Source organism: Pseudopodoces humilis, chromosome 5 (genome assembly GCF_049639895.1).
Source record: "Pseudopodoces humilis isolate 2021_Gansu_Grassland_sample_001 chromosome 5, ASM4963989v1, whole genome shotgun sequence".
In the NCBI taxonomy this organism is placed as follows: domain Eukaryota; kingdom Metazoa; phylum Chordata; class Aves; order Passeriformes; family Paridae; genus Pseudopodoces; species Pseudopodoces humilis.
In genome coordinates this window covers 10,221,691-10,239,589 of record NC_142204.1, presented here as the reverse complement: position 1 = coordinate 10,239,589, position 17,899 = coordinate 10,221,691, and the positions used below count along the sequence as shown (strand labels likewise).

Here is a 17,899-nt window from a genome sequence, read left to right as displayed (position 1 = left end):
CGGGCAGTCTAAGACTCCTATGAGAAGAAAAACCAAAGCTACCCACTTCAGGTATAGGAGAGAAGTGGGAATGCTCCCTCCAATTCCAATCTGCAGCCAATGTAACAAAACTGTCTGGATAGGAGGAAAAAGACAATCCACCTTTTTAGCATATTATAAAGTCAACCCTTTGTGTTACAATAAAGCAAACTTAAAAATGTGTACCATAGGAGGGAAAGTGTATTGGGAAGGTAAAAATTTAAAACATGAAGAGAAAGCCTCCTTTAGTAATGAACCGATAATTCTTGATTTGTTAAAAAGTGATGATGACCGAGTACGTTTACAGTTCGATCAAGTGTTCTGCTTCTCCAGAGATGAGGAAGGGATGGACCCTGAAAACAAAATAAAACAACTAACCCTAGAATTAAAGAGGCGAGAAGTAGAAATTCGGAAAAAGAGACTAGAACAAGAGAGGCTTAACTCTCTTAGTGAGCACTATGAGCAATTAGAGAGACAATACAGCAATTGGGGATTGCCAGCCTCCAACCAGAATCTTTTCATAGACCTAATGCAAGAAATAGCCACAGAATTAGGTCTATCTAACTGTTGGATCTGTGGCGGTTTAAAGTCGGCTGAAAGGTGGCCTTAGAAGGGAGAAGGACTCACCCCAGAGCAACTCCTAAAATGGGAAGGCTCAAAAATGTCAAAAACAAAACGAAGACCCGAGGGATGGGTTATAGACCAAAGGATAATTGGTACCGTCTGCATTAGCAGAGAAGGAAAAGAATTCACTGATTTAGTAGTTTATACCCCGTGTGTAAGCACACTCACAGTGAATTCTGACAGTAAATCAAAAACTTGGCAACCTGAACCACCCGCGGGCTATTAGAGTCGCACCAGGGGTAATCACTGCGAATGGGTTGAAATAATTGAACTATGTTGGTACAAAAGCTCTGGGGCCAATCCCTTCCAAGCACTAGAAGGCCTGAAAGAATATTGGGATGATCCGGCAAGAACAAACAAAGGCTGGGAAGCTCCCGATGGCATTTACTGGTTATGTGGCAAGAAATCATATAGTGAACTACCTAAGAAATGGAAGGGGTCTTGCACTCTCGGAATAATTAGACCCTTTTTCTTTACTCTACCCAGAACAGAAAGTAAATTGCTGGGAGCTCCCCTCTTTGAAACATTAAATAGACAAAAGAGGGAATTAAAACGGGAACTACCCATGGCAGGAGGCAGTCAGAAGTGGAAAGAAGAAGAATAGCCTGCTGAAAGGATCATTAAGTATTATGGGCCTGCCACTTGGGCAAACGATGGCAGTTGGGGTTACAGGACTCCCATTTACCTTCTCAACAGACTTATCAGGTTACAAGCGGTAGTAGAAGTGGTTTCCAACCACACCTCAGAGGCCCTAGAACTCCTAGCGAAGCAACATTCGCAAATAAGAGCTTTTGTGTACCAAAACAGACTAGCTCTCGATTATTTGTTGGCCGAGGAAGGAGGAGTGTGCGGTAAATACAATGAATCCGAGTGTTGCATGGAAATAGATGATTATGGAGAAACAATAAAAGGACTAGCTGCCGAAATAAAAAAGGTAGCACATGTGCCAGTTCAAAAATGGAACTCAATTCTGCAAGCCTCCTGGTGGGACCAGATATTTGGACAGGGGGCTTGGTGGAAAAAGTTAGTGTTCTTTATATCTTGTTCAATTGCCGGAATCATCTTTCTCCTGTGTTTGATTCCTTGCTTCATCAGGTTAATTTATTCTGTTGTGCAAGGAATGCAAATTGCCACCCTTCCAATTGACCCAGAAAAGGCACCAGGGAAACCCACTCTTTTCTCTAAACTAATGAAGTTAGAGGAGAAAAGAGAGAACCAGAAGGCAGTTGAAGCCTTAAAGAAATTTGAAAATAAAAACAACCCTTCTCAAGAATACTGTGAGAATTCACTTACAGACTGGGAAGAAGACAAATATAGTTAAAACTACACAGTTCTCCCTCACTAGAAATGAATGAAATAACACGAATTTTAATGTGATAAATTATTAGGCGGGGGACTGTGATAAATGTAACCTTGGATAAAAATTCGTGAAAGAATAAATAAGCATATAACTGTATTTGTAACAATGTAAAAATTATATAAATTATAGTGTGGCCTAAGAATTTCCCCCAAACCCAGCAGTAGCTACCCATTCAGGTGGTAACGACCCTAGGCAACGTTCATCAGCCTGAAAGAAAGAGCAGGACACGAACAATTAAGTTAAACAAAGAAAGGAGCCAGGCCGAGATGCCCATCGATTCCACACCGCACCGGGGCACCCCACCCTGCAAGCCCCGACTGAAGATGCAATCAGGCCAAACAATAAGAGGAGCCCAGCCGAGATACCCATCGACTCCGCACCGGACCTGGACACTTCACCCTGAGAGTCCAACCGAAGATACAATCAAGAAGCACTCAGAACCTTTCACATGCGAGAGGACTCTGCCCAGTCGTCTATTGATTCAGTTCCACGGTTCCAGGAAATTCATTCAACCAGCCATCTAGACTCTTTGTTGAACAGTAACTGCTCGGAGTTTTGGCCTCAGGACACAAAATCCCTATAAAAACCCCGGACAGTCTACCCTCCTTCGTGGATTTGGGTAAATCTGTACCTCTGGGTATAGACGTCTCCCTGTCCACCCAGCGCTGCGCTGATTTATTGTGGTTTTTTTCTCTCATTGTTTGTGATTGAAATTGTTTTATAATAAATCACTTTTTATATTAACCCTATTTTTGCCATTGCATTTATAACAATAGTGTTTACATGGAAGACCCTACATGAAGCAGATATAACAAATGAATTTTTTCCAGTAGTAAACTGTGCTTAATGCCTATAAAAGGAATATATTCCTAAAATAGGAGCACAAATATGTCCACTTGATTGTTGAAATGGACTTTTTCCCCTCAGCTGAAGAATACATATCACTGATAAAAACCAGCCAACCAAACAAAAAACCTTTTATTGCTATAGATGCCCTCCCTAATATTTTTAAATTTATAACTCTGAGAAGCAGCTAATCTTTTAGAGCTATTCCAAATATATAATTCTACAGCCTTCAAAATGCAAATACTTTGTTTTCTATTTTATTCTCTCCACTTCTTTTTCTATTTTTAATACAGGAGTATGCAGCTATTTCATCTTACTATTAGGAACATAAGCATCTGCTATTCAGGTTTTAGAGTTACTTGCAGTATCTCAGCCTCTGACACAATAGTAAAGTTCAAGAAAAACTCATGTTAAATGAGACTTGGAATCACATCACTGTTTAAGGAGAAATTGTAAAGGAGAAATTCTACATTCTACATGGTTTTGCTGCGACCTGTAAAACACATTATTCGTAACATTTCTCATTTGTCATAATTAAAAGCTGAGCATCATCCCAAAGCCATTTTTTGGCAACTTTAGGAAGAAACAATGATGGCCTGTTTGAGGTTTCGTTCTGTCATTTTTCTGTAGCTGCTGGATATACCTACTCAATTTCACAAATCACAGAATTGCACTTTGGTAGTCAAGACTTCAGCTTTTCATTTTGTTCACAATGGGCAAATGAAAAGGTCCTCTGGTATCTATGGTATTATTAGACCATATTTTTAAGAACAAGAAAAACCCATACAATTGGACACTGTGCAATTGTTTGCTTGGCATGGAAGCAATTGTGAGACTTTTGTCCCTTCTGTTTTGCCAAACACAGCATAGGACAAGAAAGAAACACATGGCTTTTAATCACGACATTAAGCAACTCGGGCAATTTAAAGTTTACCAGCAGTCAATGTTGACTGTGTGGGGCTCTGAATAGGGAATTTCTCTTCTGCACTGCTGAACAGATACATAACTATGTGTCTCCAGGCTTTTTCCCCACAGGCAAAGTACCACAGCTCTGTATTTTGAGGAGCTGCACGGAACAGGCAGCGGAAAGGAGATCACTAAGGTTTACTGGAAAGCAACACGAGGCTGATTTGATTGGTAAGTTTAGTGTTAAGAACTAGCTGTTTATTTATTAGCTTAAAAATATCACACAGGTCAGAGACCTCCTCCCCACTGAAGAAATGACAATGGGATATTAGTCATTCATCAGACTGACTTTCAAATTTCTGTGGAAAGATGTATAATTTAGCAAACTGTAAACCCCGTAAACTTTTTTTTGTTTTGTTTCTGTTTGTGTGTGTGTGTGTGTATGTGTGTGTGTGTATTAGCAGTGCAAAGTTCCACTGCCTGAGGAACAGGTCTTTCCATCCTGGATAATACATCATTCTGTCCATGTGACAACCATGCCCAGGCACAACCTGGTGTTCCTCCATATTTTTCCAGGTTTCATGAACATACAGACATGCCTCAAAGCTCAGGTACAGGACATATCCTCATGTCCTGGCAAAGACCACCCAGATCGTGTAGATCAGCTGTTCCTTGCACACGTGCATTCCATCTGATGCCTCAGGAAAGCACCATCAGAGCATAAGTCAGGCTTGGGAAGTGCAGGCTGGAGTGTACAGGCACAGATGAACTCTGCAGAGCATGTGTAGGAAGTCTGACATGTCACAGAAGTGCAGGGGATGGGGAACAAAGAACCTACGAGACGATTTCAGAGCTGTAGGCTGTCACTCAGCAGTGGTCTACTGCTCCTCTTCTGCTGTGACACTGTGCAAACAGAAGTCTGCAGTAACTCTTATCTGTAAAAATCAAACTGCTCAAGAAACAAAAAAATTTCCTAAACTAGGATGGATTTGTTAATTTAATGGGTAGTTTTGAAGAACAGGTTTAATTTAACCTACACATAAATAATTGGCAACCACCAAGAAGCCAAATCAAGTAAAAAAATTCAGCCAAAATGCTGCACTGTTATACAGGTTTATATTTATTTTATATCCATTTCTGCCTTCCCCAGTGATTGTCTGAACTGCATTTGCCCAACTGCCTTTCACTTTAGATAAGGGGATCATTTTCTCTCCTGTCAGTTGAAATTACTTTTTGTCTGTTGCTACCTAAATGCTCACATAGAGCATTCTCCGTCTTCAAAACTAATTATTCAAAAATGAGATGTATAAGCCCTTCCACCATGAAGTAACAATCCGTACAACCAAAGGTAACTATTTAGGGGTCCCTTGCTTCATTATGCCAGAATTTGATCAAAATCCCTACAAATACTGTCCTTGCTGGACAACATTATTCCATACTATCTTCTCAAAAAATCCATTATTTAACAAAAAAATTTAAAAAGATTAAGCAATGTTTTGTTGAAATTTTGTCTTCACCTCTTCAATTGACACAAAGAGATGTTTGCTGTTCCTAAGCTTTGGAAGGTGATGCCACCAACCTGACTGAAGGCCTTGGCTAAGCAGATGGAACAGGATGTAATTGATGCAGGAAAGCAATTTTTGAGAGCTGCAGTTTCTTCTGCAGGCGGGGTGAATATCTTCTTTGTTTCAATCCATTTGAGTAGTTCAGTTAAGGACTATTAACGCTGAAAAATCAACATTAGAGAATAAAAAGTAAGATTGCCTATTTTCCTCTGTCAATCTATAGCTAAACCCAAGTGCGAGAGGATAAGATCTGCTTTCTCTAAGACTGTCAAAGCCATGGCTACCAGAAGCTTCCAATTTAATTCCCCTTCTATGGGCCATTATTTCAGATATTTCATAAAATATTTTAAAATGCAAAGATACTTTTGAAACACATCAAGCATATTTAAGATAGTTTTAATGAACAATTTTAAATTACCTCAAAGAAATTTTAATTGAATGTCAATTTTCATACAAAAAGAACTTGATGCAAATCATAAATAACTAAAAATGTCAAGTACTATTCACCATTTTTAACAATAGAGAGTGAGAAATTCATTTCTTCATAAAATATTTTAATCCTAAACCAGATGTATTTAATGTGTGTAGTAGATACAATGTTAATTCTCAGTTGAAAAATCAAAATAAGCAGATCTGATAATACTTATCAGCTGATTTCTGTTTGTACATTCACCAAAAAAAGAAAAATCCATTTCTCTTATGAAAGACAACTAGAATTTAAAAAGGGAAAAGAAGAAATAAATTGCCATTAGAAAATCTTTCTGCTTGTTCTTTTAAAGGCTAGCTGAAATTAAGGATTTGCATCCAGCCACTCCTGCCTCACCTGGAACATTTAATCAACAATTTTTACTTTTAAGAACAAAAGTAAATAAGAACAATGCTAAGCACATTTGCTTCTTTCTTTTTTTAGTTTTTTTAAAGTAGGAATTTATTACTCATATTTCTCATGGGGAAACCACACAGCCTCAAGATTTCCAAAAAAAGGTGCCTGTAATTACTTTTCTAAGCTTGTATTCATGCATCTGAATAAGTGAATTGATTGTGAATATGTTCTTCAGCTTTTAATAGGTCCTAACCATTAGGCAGATCAAAAAATTTTTCAAGCACATTTATATTGTTGCAAAACTGCTGACATGTCAAAATGCAAACTTTCAAGATAAATACATATATTTTGCCAGAAATAGAAACTGTGGGGGAAGGTTTTCAGGTACAGTTTTGGGGTTCCAAGCCTCTGCCCAGAGCACAAGAACTTCTTGGGGGGCAGCTGAGGATTCCTCGGGTTCTGGGCAGAGCCTGTGTGCAAGTCTGGCTCTGCGCCGTCATACAGGACCTTTTGTGGGGCTCGATGGCTTCTTTCATTTCCTCCAGAACATTTCCCAGAGCTGTCTGTTTCATCCTGACCTGGAAGAAATGTGCAAGGTACAATTTTCGTGTCCAGAATGGGTATTATCCAGCTCGGGATTTTCAGACTGTTTGATGAGCAGCAAATCACCATGTGTACCAAACCCAGATGTAACTCCACTAATTGTTGCTCAATAATCCAGCACATTTTCTTGCCCAGCAGGCGATATGGGAACATGCGAGCAGGAATTATATTTGTTCTTGTAAGGATTTGAGTTTTTTTCATTTGAGAATCGCTCTGCAGTTGTGCAATAAAGCCCTTTACATATAATTTGCCTCTCCTCAACGCATGCATTTAACTCTCCTGTTCTCTACTCATAATATCATAGGAGTGTAATATTACATATTTATGATTCTACGATGGCCTGATTTCGAAGCAGAGGGAAATTGTCCATGCTCGGCGCCTCTGAGAAATACACCAGGCGCTGTTAGGGAAGGGACCTTCCCTCGCCCACCCCCGTGCCCCCTGTACCCTGCCAGGACCGGACCTTCGGAGTCCCCCGGCGCCCTTCTAGCCACCTGCGCTGCCGAAGGGACGGGCAGCGGCTCCCTTGGCTCCGCGGCGCTGGCCGGAGAATCCTCCCGCAGCCCCGCCGCCAAACTTCCCCCTGACCGCTGCGGGAAGGAGGGGGACGACCAGTACCCCCCACCCCCGCGAAAGGCCGGCGCGGAGTTCTTGCCTCCCGACTGCACGCGCACGCTCCCCAAGGGTGCTGCCTCGGCTGTGGCCCGGGCCGCGCACCCCTCTGCGGGGCCGGGGGACGCAGCCTCCCCTCCCGCCGGAGGCGGCCCCGCGCCGCCCCCGCTGACCCGCGCCCGCGGCGGGAGGGGACAGCCCGCGCTCCGCCGCAGCGCAGCCCGGCCGCGGGCACCGAGCACCGGGGCCATGGCAGCGCCGCCGCCCCGACGCATCACCGCTCCGGCCGGGCGGGGAGGAGGCAGGGCCGGCAGTAGGGGATTCCTGGTCCCCCAAAGGAGGTGGGGGAGGCGGGGGAAGGGAGGCAGGGGGGAGGGGAGGCTGAGCTCCCAGAGAAGAAGACGATCGTTCGCACAAAATCCTGCGTCCTCAAACCAGCCCCGGCAGGCAGGGTACGTATTTGGGGGGGAGGGGGCCGCCCCGCTGCCCCCACAGGGATGGGAGTCGGGGTTGGGGTCCGGACGGCTGCCCGGAGCTGGAGGATCGTGCACAGGGCCCGTTCCCGGTGCAGGATCGGTGGAAGGCGGTGAGCTTCGACCGCCTCCCCTGGCTGGGGACCGAGGAGACGGGGGGGATGGGTCCGCCTGTGTTGCCGTGCGAGGGTCTGAAACCCCCCCAGCCGCACCCCCCACCTACCCACCCCCAAGCGCGTCAGGGCTTTGCTTCTCCCAACCAAGCTTCCTCTTGGTTTCTCAAAAAAAAAAAAAAAAAAAAAAAAAAAAAAAAATTATATCTATCTATCTATCTAGATATATATAGATAGATATAGATATATATATAGATATATATAGTCTATGCCCCAAAGCTAGAGAGAGTGAGGAGGACGGGGGGTGGGGGGGGGGGGAAGCGGGGGGGGGGGAAGGGCTTTTCTGAGGATCAGGAGAGAGGCGGAGGAAGAGGCGCCGGGAGCCTCGCAGCATCCCGTGCCCCGGCCCCGCGGCGCTGCTGCCGCTGGCCGTGCTGAGCGGGGTGCGGAGCAAGGTAAGGGCTGGCAGCGAACTCCGGGGACCTTGCCTGCCCCTCGGGGACTGCTCTCCCCGGCCGTGCGAGAGCTCGCTGGCCAGGGCAGGGCGGCCGCTGCCCCGCCGTGCCCCGCCGGGAAGTTACTTTGTTCGCAGAGTTGCCGCGGAGGCCGAGCTGGGACCCCCAGGCGCTCCGGCCGCTTGTCCCTCGCGTTCCCCCCACCGTGCTCAGTGTCACCAGCCAACACCGCGAAAGAAGCCCCCGAGGAAAAGCCGTGCGCGCCTTCCCCAGTAGTTTCCCTCGCATAGCCGGGGCAAGGGGTGATGGAAGAGGAAGAACTTCCCTTTGTCGTAGGAGAGGATTGAGTGACCTCCAAAGTTTTGTTCCGGGAGGAAACTGCTCGATAAGTTTGGTAGGATTCATGCCGATTTGCATGTAATTTATTTCTCTGTTATTTGGTATCCAGCACGCTCAAAGCAGTAGAGCAGACAAAACAAACAAACAAACAAACAAACAAAAAGAAACCCAACAAAACCAGACTGGGGACGTTTCAGTAGAGATTTCATTTCTTTTTAGTGCTTTCTTAGGATTAGCATTTTCTATGTTGCACTTTCAGATAGGTAGTGTGGAATACATTTATAAATGGGTGTGCTTGTCCGTGGGTAACACAGATGGTTTGGACGGGAAACGTGAAGAAACTGGGCAGATTTTAAACATTCCATTCTCTTTGGTGGAAGATCAATAGTTGAAGATTCATGCTTGTACAGTCTGATACCTTGACAATATTATCATTGAGAGATCTGCTGATAGTGTATGGTATTGATAGCCGTTTCAACTTCAGTTTAATGAATTTTGTGGTTGATTTAGACTAGTGTAAAGGAGCTTTGGATATATCCATATATGGATATATGATAATGGATATTTGGATAAATGGATAACTAGGAATGATTATTAAACTTTGCAATTGGCCTGTGATGAAGTGAACACTCAGTTTTTCTAAGGTAGATATTTAAAATGCAAGGCTACATTTTAACAGTGTTTATCTGAAATGTGAATACCAAAAAATCATGCATCTTTTGAGAAGACCAGTTATGGAGTCATTGTAAAATGGCAATCTGTGTTGCACCTATTTGTAATAAACAGTTTTGTGATGCCAGACACTGTAAATTCTCTGGTAGTGTACTACAAAAATGGGGAGTGGAACTGATTTCTATCTGTATATGGATTTCTGAAATTATTAAATGTAGTAGTTTTCCCATGTATGATATCTATGTGAACTGATTAATATTAGTTACTACCCAGGTATGTTTAAACAGTTTTAGCTTGGCTTTTGGGTTTGTTTCATTGTCTCAAATGAGACATAACAAATCTTTAAAATTTCTTGCTTGTACATTATCCTGCCTGACTCCTTTATTCTCTTCCTGATCTTCTGTAGTATAATTCAAAGCAGAGTATCTGCAGAGAATATCTGTATGTGTTTGTCTGAAGTAAAATGCCCATTTTAAAGATACAGAAATGTTCTTGGTGGACAAGAGCCATCCCCTCATGCCCTGTACTAAAACCTGGACTGCTGTTAACAAGAGACTTGTTTTGGTGTTAGTTTGTGATGCCAAACAACAAACATTAGAGAATGCAAAGATAAAGGTGGTGCTCTGATCTTTGTTTAAACAGGTTATGGTTTTTATTTAATGCTGCATGCTCATTATGGGAACTGTCAGCAGGAATGTAAAGCAGACTGGAGTTCTGATCTAACATACATTCATAGATGACTTTGACACTGACGTTTCTTATTCTTCAGTTCATAGAATACAGTGTTGTTTGTGATCATATTTATTTAATTGAGTGCACTATATGAAATCAGAAGAAATCTGCTAGATTAATGTCCTTCTAGGAACCAAACGTTCAGATCTGCTGACTCAGGTGCAGTCCTCCTGACCTGAAGAGTTTCACAGAAGTGGACTTTTCTATTTAGTAGAACGAGTTGGAGTGTATAAAGACATCATTGGTTTTTAAGTCAGCTAGAGTTCTGCCACTGAATTACAAGGAAGGAGACTCAAATCCCCTGAAACCAGGTAACTGCTGAGTCAATTACCCAGTCAGTTTCTTTTTTTCAGACATATGGAAACAATATCAAATAGTAATTAGAAAGTGCATTCATAATTGATAATTTTAATGCTTTTCATCCATGAGAACAGTTTTCATCTCAGTTGGTTAATAATCATAATAAAAATAACTCAGTGCAGTCCATTTGATTCTTGCTTAATCTTGTTTGGAAAAATTCAGATGGGATGTGGAAGGTAAGCTGAAGGAAAAGCCTTTTCACACATTCAGTTATGTGAGGAAATATGAGGAATATTGCAGCATACAGTATGAGCTTTCAAAATAAGACTCAGTGTAGCACTGGAAACTTTAATTTGGGTGTTCTGGATCATACATTGGTTTGGGTTCTGTGATCGTTTTCCATAGGTCAATTTCATCTGTCTGAGAGTGTCTGAGAGCAAAGTGGTCTCTATTATTTCTGACTTAAAAGATATGCTTTATTTCAAATCCTGGCTATTCAAGGTTATATCTCAAAGTATAAGCAAAGTTGGTAATGTAAGAGAGTTCTTTAAGTTTGCTGGATTGTTATCCTTTAACTTCCTATTAGAAAATCATATTTCCAGTCAATGTAATTACAAATAAAACAGCATGAGAATATGATGCTCGGGCAAGGTTGCAGAGTCCCTGATAAGTCCTGATAAGATCTACTGCAAAAAGTGGCAGAGCTGTTACAGTACTGGCTGTTCCCCTGCATCTGCAGTAACCACCTCTGGAGGTAAAGCAGTTCACTCCTGGGCACTGCTCACTGCTTGACCTCATTGTTGAAGCTGTTAACAAGTGTGACAATTTTGCTGTGCTTTGACAAGGCAGTGGGAATTGTATTAGGATTAATAGTTAGCCATTATGTGTATGTATATGTGTGGCAACTTGCAGTCATAACTGATTTGGGATTCATTACAGTAACCTAAACACAAAATACTTAGCATCTTCCATTCAGTCATGATTTAAAATGCTACAATTTACTACGGGAGTAAAGATTGAGTTCATAATATCATTTAAATATGCTGTATTTTGTCTGTCTAATATCAGTGTAGTAAGGGCTCATCTTTACTGATTGAGAGGTGTAATGCAGAAATGCATTTCAATTGCAAGTATTAGCCCTCATTTGTTACATACTCTAATTTGTACATTTTTGCTAAAACCAAGAGTATATCACTTTTCTTTGCAAGCTTACTTTTTATGTGGTGTGTCCTCTTCACCTTTTATGTGGCATGTCCTCTTCTCCTTTTAAACTGAATTCCTCTGCCATGCAGTCAGCCCAGCTTTCCTTATGGCATCAAGGGTCTTGCCATTGAACCAAAGACTGAAGCCAGCAGAGCAGCTGCACAAGTAGTATATGAAGGAGGCTGATGATGACTGATATTTTTTATTGGTTTTTTTCCGTGCTTTTCCTAATTGGCTGTTTTACACAAGCCTCCTTTTTGCCTGCTCTCAGAATTGCATCACTTCGCTTAATGTGCTGTGTAACTCGGGCACCCTGCACTTTATTCCTTATCACCTTTTCCTTTTTCGCATTGACTCTTATCATATCCCATCTTTCCACTTCTGTCTTTTGTAATGTTAATCTTGCATTATTTTTTCCTTCTTTGTAAAAGAAAATGGAAGGAACACAATGTGCTGGCATTGCACCGATCATTCCTGTGCTACACTGTTTTCCTTCCATATCCTTTGTTGAGTTTCTGGGGACTGTAATCTGGGGCAGAGACTGTTTTACTGTAGAGCTGTACAGTGTCCAGCATCATTTGCTGTCTGTGGACACTCATAATATATAGTAATATATTATGAGTATAGTATATAGTAATATATAGTAATAAAAGGATTATTTTGGCTTTGTTGTTCTTTGATAGAAAAGGAAAAGATTTCTATTTTGAGGTTTTCTATTCTGCATTGCTCTTCTGAGTTTTGTCCTTCAACACTTTGTCTCTAATATGAGTGGATTTTGGTAAAAGTTCAGGACACTTTGCTTAATGTAGTGGGGTGGGGTAAATTAGAGCTTAGCTACTGACAGAGGTTAACTGTCATGTACCTTCAACAAGAATGATGATAAATGTCAATTTCAACATATATTAGTGGAAACCTCAGGTTTGTCAACATCAAAAAAATATTCAGATTTCACCATGCTGATTAAGTAAAACAGAAGGGAAAAGAAAATTTTAAAAAAATGTACAGCGAGTCCATTTCAGAACTTCGTTATTTTCCTCACAGATATTTTTACATTTTGGTCTATGTTCACTTTCCATCCCTAAACTGTGTAGTTTTAATTTAGCATTTTTTTGTGTCACATGAAAATCATTTTACCACTGCAAATAAAATTTTTCAAGGTAGTTTTCCAAGCTGCCAGTGAATCAGCTGATGGACAGTGCACAGCTCTGGGAGCCACAGTTCAGGTAGCCTTTCTTTATCTCATGTGGACCACGTAGGGGGGCTCTTTGTGGACAGGACTTCAGGGTAGGAAGAGTGGCTGTTGACCATTTTTTCCTTACATCAGTGCTGGAGGCGATACCTGGAAAAATAAAGGTAACAAACCCAGTGATTCCCTCCCTGGACATGATTCAGATGACATGAAGGGTTTCAACAGGATAGATGCAGCTAAATGAGGGAGAGGTGGAAACAGAAAAAAAAAAAAAAAAGTAATATGACAGCATAATTAATTTTCAAAGTTTTGTGTATAGAGAAAAAAATGTAGCTGTTAAGGATTTGCTTGTTTAATTTTATAATTTATCTCCAGGCCTTAGAAAAAGAGACACTGATCTCTGAAGTAGTATCACTATAAATGTATTTACATGTGAGCTGTGTTCTACATGCCACCTTTAACTTCTGTGCTAGTGCTTTGGCATTCCATTCATCTTGAACTACAGGGATGGATAGGCCACTTTTCTTTAATGCTCTTGTCCTTTTAAGAGCTGTTAGCATCAGATTTCTTTCTGAAATCAGATGAGAATACTGGCAGTAGAATCCACAGCAGAGCGGGTGCTGTTGCATGAAAAGGGAAGACCCTGTCAATTTATTGCACACAAATTCCACTGAAATCAATTTGGATAAAGTGAGTGTTGCAGGCAAGTGGCTTTCACCCACAGGGCTTGTAATTGAAATTTTGCTAGGAAAATTTCTAGGAAATGAGGATGTGGCCACAAAAAAGATGAAAAGAACATTCTTCAATTAAAAATTAGACCAAACTGTCTTAAATGTGTTTCAGTATTTGCATAGTCTTCTAAGTAAATAGTATTTTGAAAGATTCAAGACTTTAACCAGAAGACATGCCCAAATTTAAACTGAAATGTAGAATCAAACCCCTACAATCCTAATTTATTCCTGTTACAAGGTCCATTTTTTGTAATTTCCCCACATAACTTGTATTTTTGGCTATTTTCCTTTAGAATGAGTATTCTCATTTGGGGACTTCTAATTTTTCCTGTATGAGTATTGTTTATATATGCATTGTTTACAGTAACATAGCAGATTATGTATTACTGCCAGAGAGTAAGGCAAATTTTTTAGAGCAAGGAAAGATTTTTGTGGCTCTTAAATATTTATTTTTAATTTCCTTCCCTAGATGTAATTACTTACATAGATTAGGAACCTCTGCAGGTATTTTTAGATAACTGAAGGCAGTACTGAGCAAAAATAGCATATTTTTCAGGAAAAATATTTGGTTTTACTTTAAAAAAAGTATCTATTTAAATATTTCATAAAAATATGACAATGTTTTATACATTCAGGCACTATCGTATGTAGGATTACAATAATGTATTTAACCTAGACAAATATTCAGTCTATTTGTAAATCTTAGAGCACTCCAGTGTCTAAAATATATTGGGTATCTGGAAAAGCACAAATTCAAAGTGGAAACAAAGCAGTCTTATTAGATTGTGTTGATTTTTCAAATTAAATAAATGAACAGTTTATTTGTATGGATGAAAAATTGATTCAGAAAATGATACTGCTAATGAGCCAAAATAAAACTAAATCTTCATAAATAGAATATTTACTGTATAGTTTTGGGAACCAAGTAGGGAAATGAAAAAAAGTAATTTAAAATCATATGATCATTCAAAATAAGACGGACAAAGAAGGTTTCTAAGTGGTAATTGTTTTAAACGAATATAGAATTGGATTTCTTAGGTAATGTGCCATTAGTTTCTTAGGTAAATGTGCCATTTTTGTATTTTCTGAACTCAGTGTCTGTATCTTTTCCTGAATGCCTGGTCCGAACTGTGGTGTACAGTAGGTACAGTATATTTTTGGATGTAACTTCACAGAAGTGGATGTTACCACATAGTCCCAAAACCAAAATAATTTATGTTATTTCCTATTTGCTGTGTCCGTATAATCTTTTAATTACAGGTGAAGCTCACAAGTATGCTAGTGTTTTTCATAAAGAAAATAATGAGAGAAATGTGCAATATTTGTGTTTGAGAGCAAAGGAAGTAACTACTTCGAAGAAAAAAAAATCAGTCAAGAATTTTCTCATACATGTACATGACAGGATATTATAACCCGCAAAGGAGAGCAATGGCATGTGTTTTAGAATGGTGAGAAATAGCTTGGGGGGTTTTGTTACCTTTTTTTTTTCCCCCTAATGTAGGTTAAGGAGATTGAAATTATAGAGAAATAAGAGGTTTTATCTAAGTCATTGTTCTTTTTTCTATGTTAGAAACCAGATTGCTCAGTGCCCCATAGATCTGCAGTTAACAAATACATGAGATATATGATGAGGCACTGAAGTATTCATTGATACGTGAATTAGGAGATTCTAAACAGAAGAGGACAAAAAGAGTAGGGTTTTGAGGCTTACAGGTAATTCAGAATTTCATTCCCTGGTTTTGCTTATATGAGTGGAAATAGCTATGAGTTCCAGGGCAAAGATACACTCACAGAACTGAATATTATTTGACTGATAACAGTTATCAAATTTAGATTTGCTGGCACAGAAAACCACCTCAGATATTTTCTAAAAAGGCTTAGAAGTGCATATTTAGTTTTATTTGTTTATTTTTTTAAATGCAATGGGAAATGTTCCTATCTCTGACAAATCCTATTCATTTAGGAATCCTAGTGATTCCCTCAGTAGAAGTGTGCATGATCAAATTAAAATCCATGAGTGTCTCCATGACATTTGACTGTACTGCCTTCCCTTTAAAGTCCTCATTTGTCAGGTGAGCACACCAGGCTGCCAAGGAGAGGCTCACTGGTTTTGCTTTTCCAGGACCTGCATTCTGTTTCAGAAGATGAAGAGGAGGAAGAGGAGAGAGCCTCTGGAAAGGCTTTCATCAGCAGCATGATTTCCCTGGCTCATCCTTTCCCACAGAATAATGCCTTTTAAGGGTTATTTCAATATTCATTTTCTGGTGGCAGAACTGAAGATAGTAGACTCATTCCATTGATTTGCCTCTATCTGAACTGCCTGAAATGGGTATTTTAGCAAAAACTCTTAGAATTTTCAGCCTATTTCTCAGAGTAAGGATTGAAAATTAAGCCTTCTGATAGATAATGTTTTCATAGTTTTAGTTACTTTCCCATGAAAGTCCTATAAAATGTAAGTTGTTTATCACATACCTTCTAAGAAAGGTCTTTTGGTGGTCGTTTCTCATGACCAGTGTGCTTGGGAAGGTGGTAACTTAATTATCCAATCCCTGGTGATTTTTGAGAATCTATAAATACTGGAGTCAGAGAATAAAAGACGGTTTTTTGTTCTGACACTGAGAGTGTTCGTGTGAATCATTTTGTGACCTTTAGCAACATAAGTGGTTGCTTTTCTAGTCTCAGGATGGTCACTTACTGGTGGTCAGTTTGTAACAAGTATTTTTCAGGAGGTTAAAACAAAAGCAGGAGTTTGTGATAATGAAGATGGTGGTTTTAAAAATATTATTGTGTCGATTCGGACCATTGATGCAAAGTACTCTATAGTGATTTTTGGGTGTTTAAATAAAGGGTCTACTTCCCCATGTAAGGGATATATTACAGTTTATGAAGGGTTCTGTAGTTTAGGGAAGACCTGGGCCCTTGTAAAAGCGCTTCAAAGAGTTTCTGGTTAGCAATGTCCCAAGATTTGCATGAGAAGCAAGTGTGTCACCACGTAGTCTATCACAAACTCTCACACTCCTCTTTAAGGTGCTTTACTGCCCTTGTCTTACGGGCTGTCCCTGAAAAAAAAATACAGCTCTGGTGTTTTATAGCTGCACAGAAATGTTTTCTTTCTTTCTTTTTTTTTTTTAATATACTACATTTTGTTCTTTCATTGCCTCCCCAAGCCCCAGCTTGTCAGGCTGGCTGAGCAAAATGAACATGTTTTCTGTAGCTGCCTCTCTGTCCCTGACCTTGGTACTGCCTGGAGTCCCAGTATTCTCTTCTTTCTTTGTCTAAGTTGCGATGGAAACTCTGGCAACATTCCTGTTCAGCTTCTTGCTGGGATGTGCTACAGTCACATTGTGCTTCTTAACCTTCAGATGTTAGCAACTTAGCAAAGTTCATTCCTCAACAGAGAACACCTTTATAGTTTTCTCCCAAATAGTGACTTTTTATATTCTTCTTCTTCTTCTTCTTCTTCTTCTTCTCATCATCATCATCATCATCATCATCATCATCATCGTCATCATCATCATCAATATTTTATCTTGGTTTTCAGTTATTTCAGTGACATCTGCTTGAGCCATGTTGCTTCCATTTGCTTCATGTATTCATATTGTGTGCTGCTGGAATTATTTTCAAGAAGTGTCAGTGGTGTTTTTAGACTTGAGAGAAAGGGTGGATGATGAAGAGAACAGTGGGATCAGTGGAGTGAGATATGGGGAGAGATGGTGGACATGAGAGTGAACCTAGAATAAAGCCAAATCTGTGAGTGAAAAAGTGAAATCAAAATGTGATATTGGCTTGAAATGAAAAAAAGGAAAAAAAAAGATAAATAGGATGCATAAAAAGGCTGGGAAGTTCATGTAGACAGGGAAATATATATGTTGGTGAGATATAACACCAGAAACTTCAGGTTGAAAAAGTGAAAGAAAAAGAAAATCTTAATGCAAAGATGGACTTCATAAAGAAATATATCTGGGTAGTCCTATCTGCTTAGTACAGTAATTCTGTGAGAGGTGTTTCAATCCTCACAGTTTATGGCCTGATATGAAGCCTTCTGAAGGCTGGAGCAGTGTCCATTGCACACAGAGCAGTTTGGGACCCATTTGAACACGCTGGAGAAACAGCAGGAAAACAATGTACAGGGAACATTGCTGCCTTCAATAAGAAGATGGCTTAGCTGATTTAATAGCTGTTTCTCAGTCTGTGATTCCAACAGCCAGGTTTGTGAAATTTATTTTAGTATTCATGTTCTTGCAGTCCTTTTTACATTTCTCTGTTTTTCCCTGGCAGACATCCCGCAGCTCCATAAGTCTGGGGGAAGAGGATGGTTAGCATGTTGTTGCTGTG

General features: G+C 40.2%; 1 protein-coding gene across 1 annotated transcript in view; it reads right to left on the bottom strand.

Moving 5' to 3' along the window:
* Positions 1 to 7,632, bottom strand: part of SCUBE1 (signal peptide, CUB domain and EGF like domain containing 1) — a 266,991-nt gene extending 259,359 nt beyond the window's left edge. The window contains exon 1 of the mRNA XM_088055086.1: positions 7,193 to 7,632. Coding sequence (XP_087911212.1) covers positions 7,193 to 7,632 — 440 coding nt within the window. The remainder of the gene's footprint in view (positions 1 to 7,192) is intronic.
* Between the last annotated feature and the right edge of the window lie 10,267 nt (positions 7,633 to 17,899).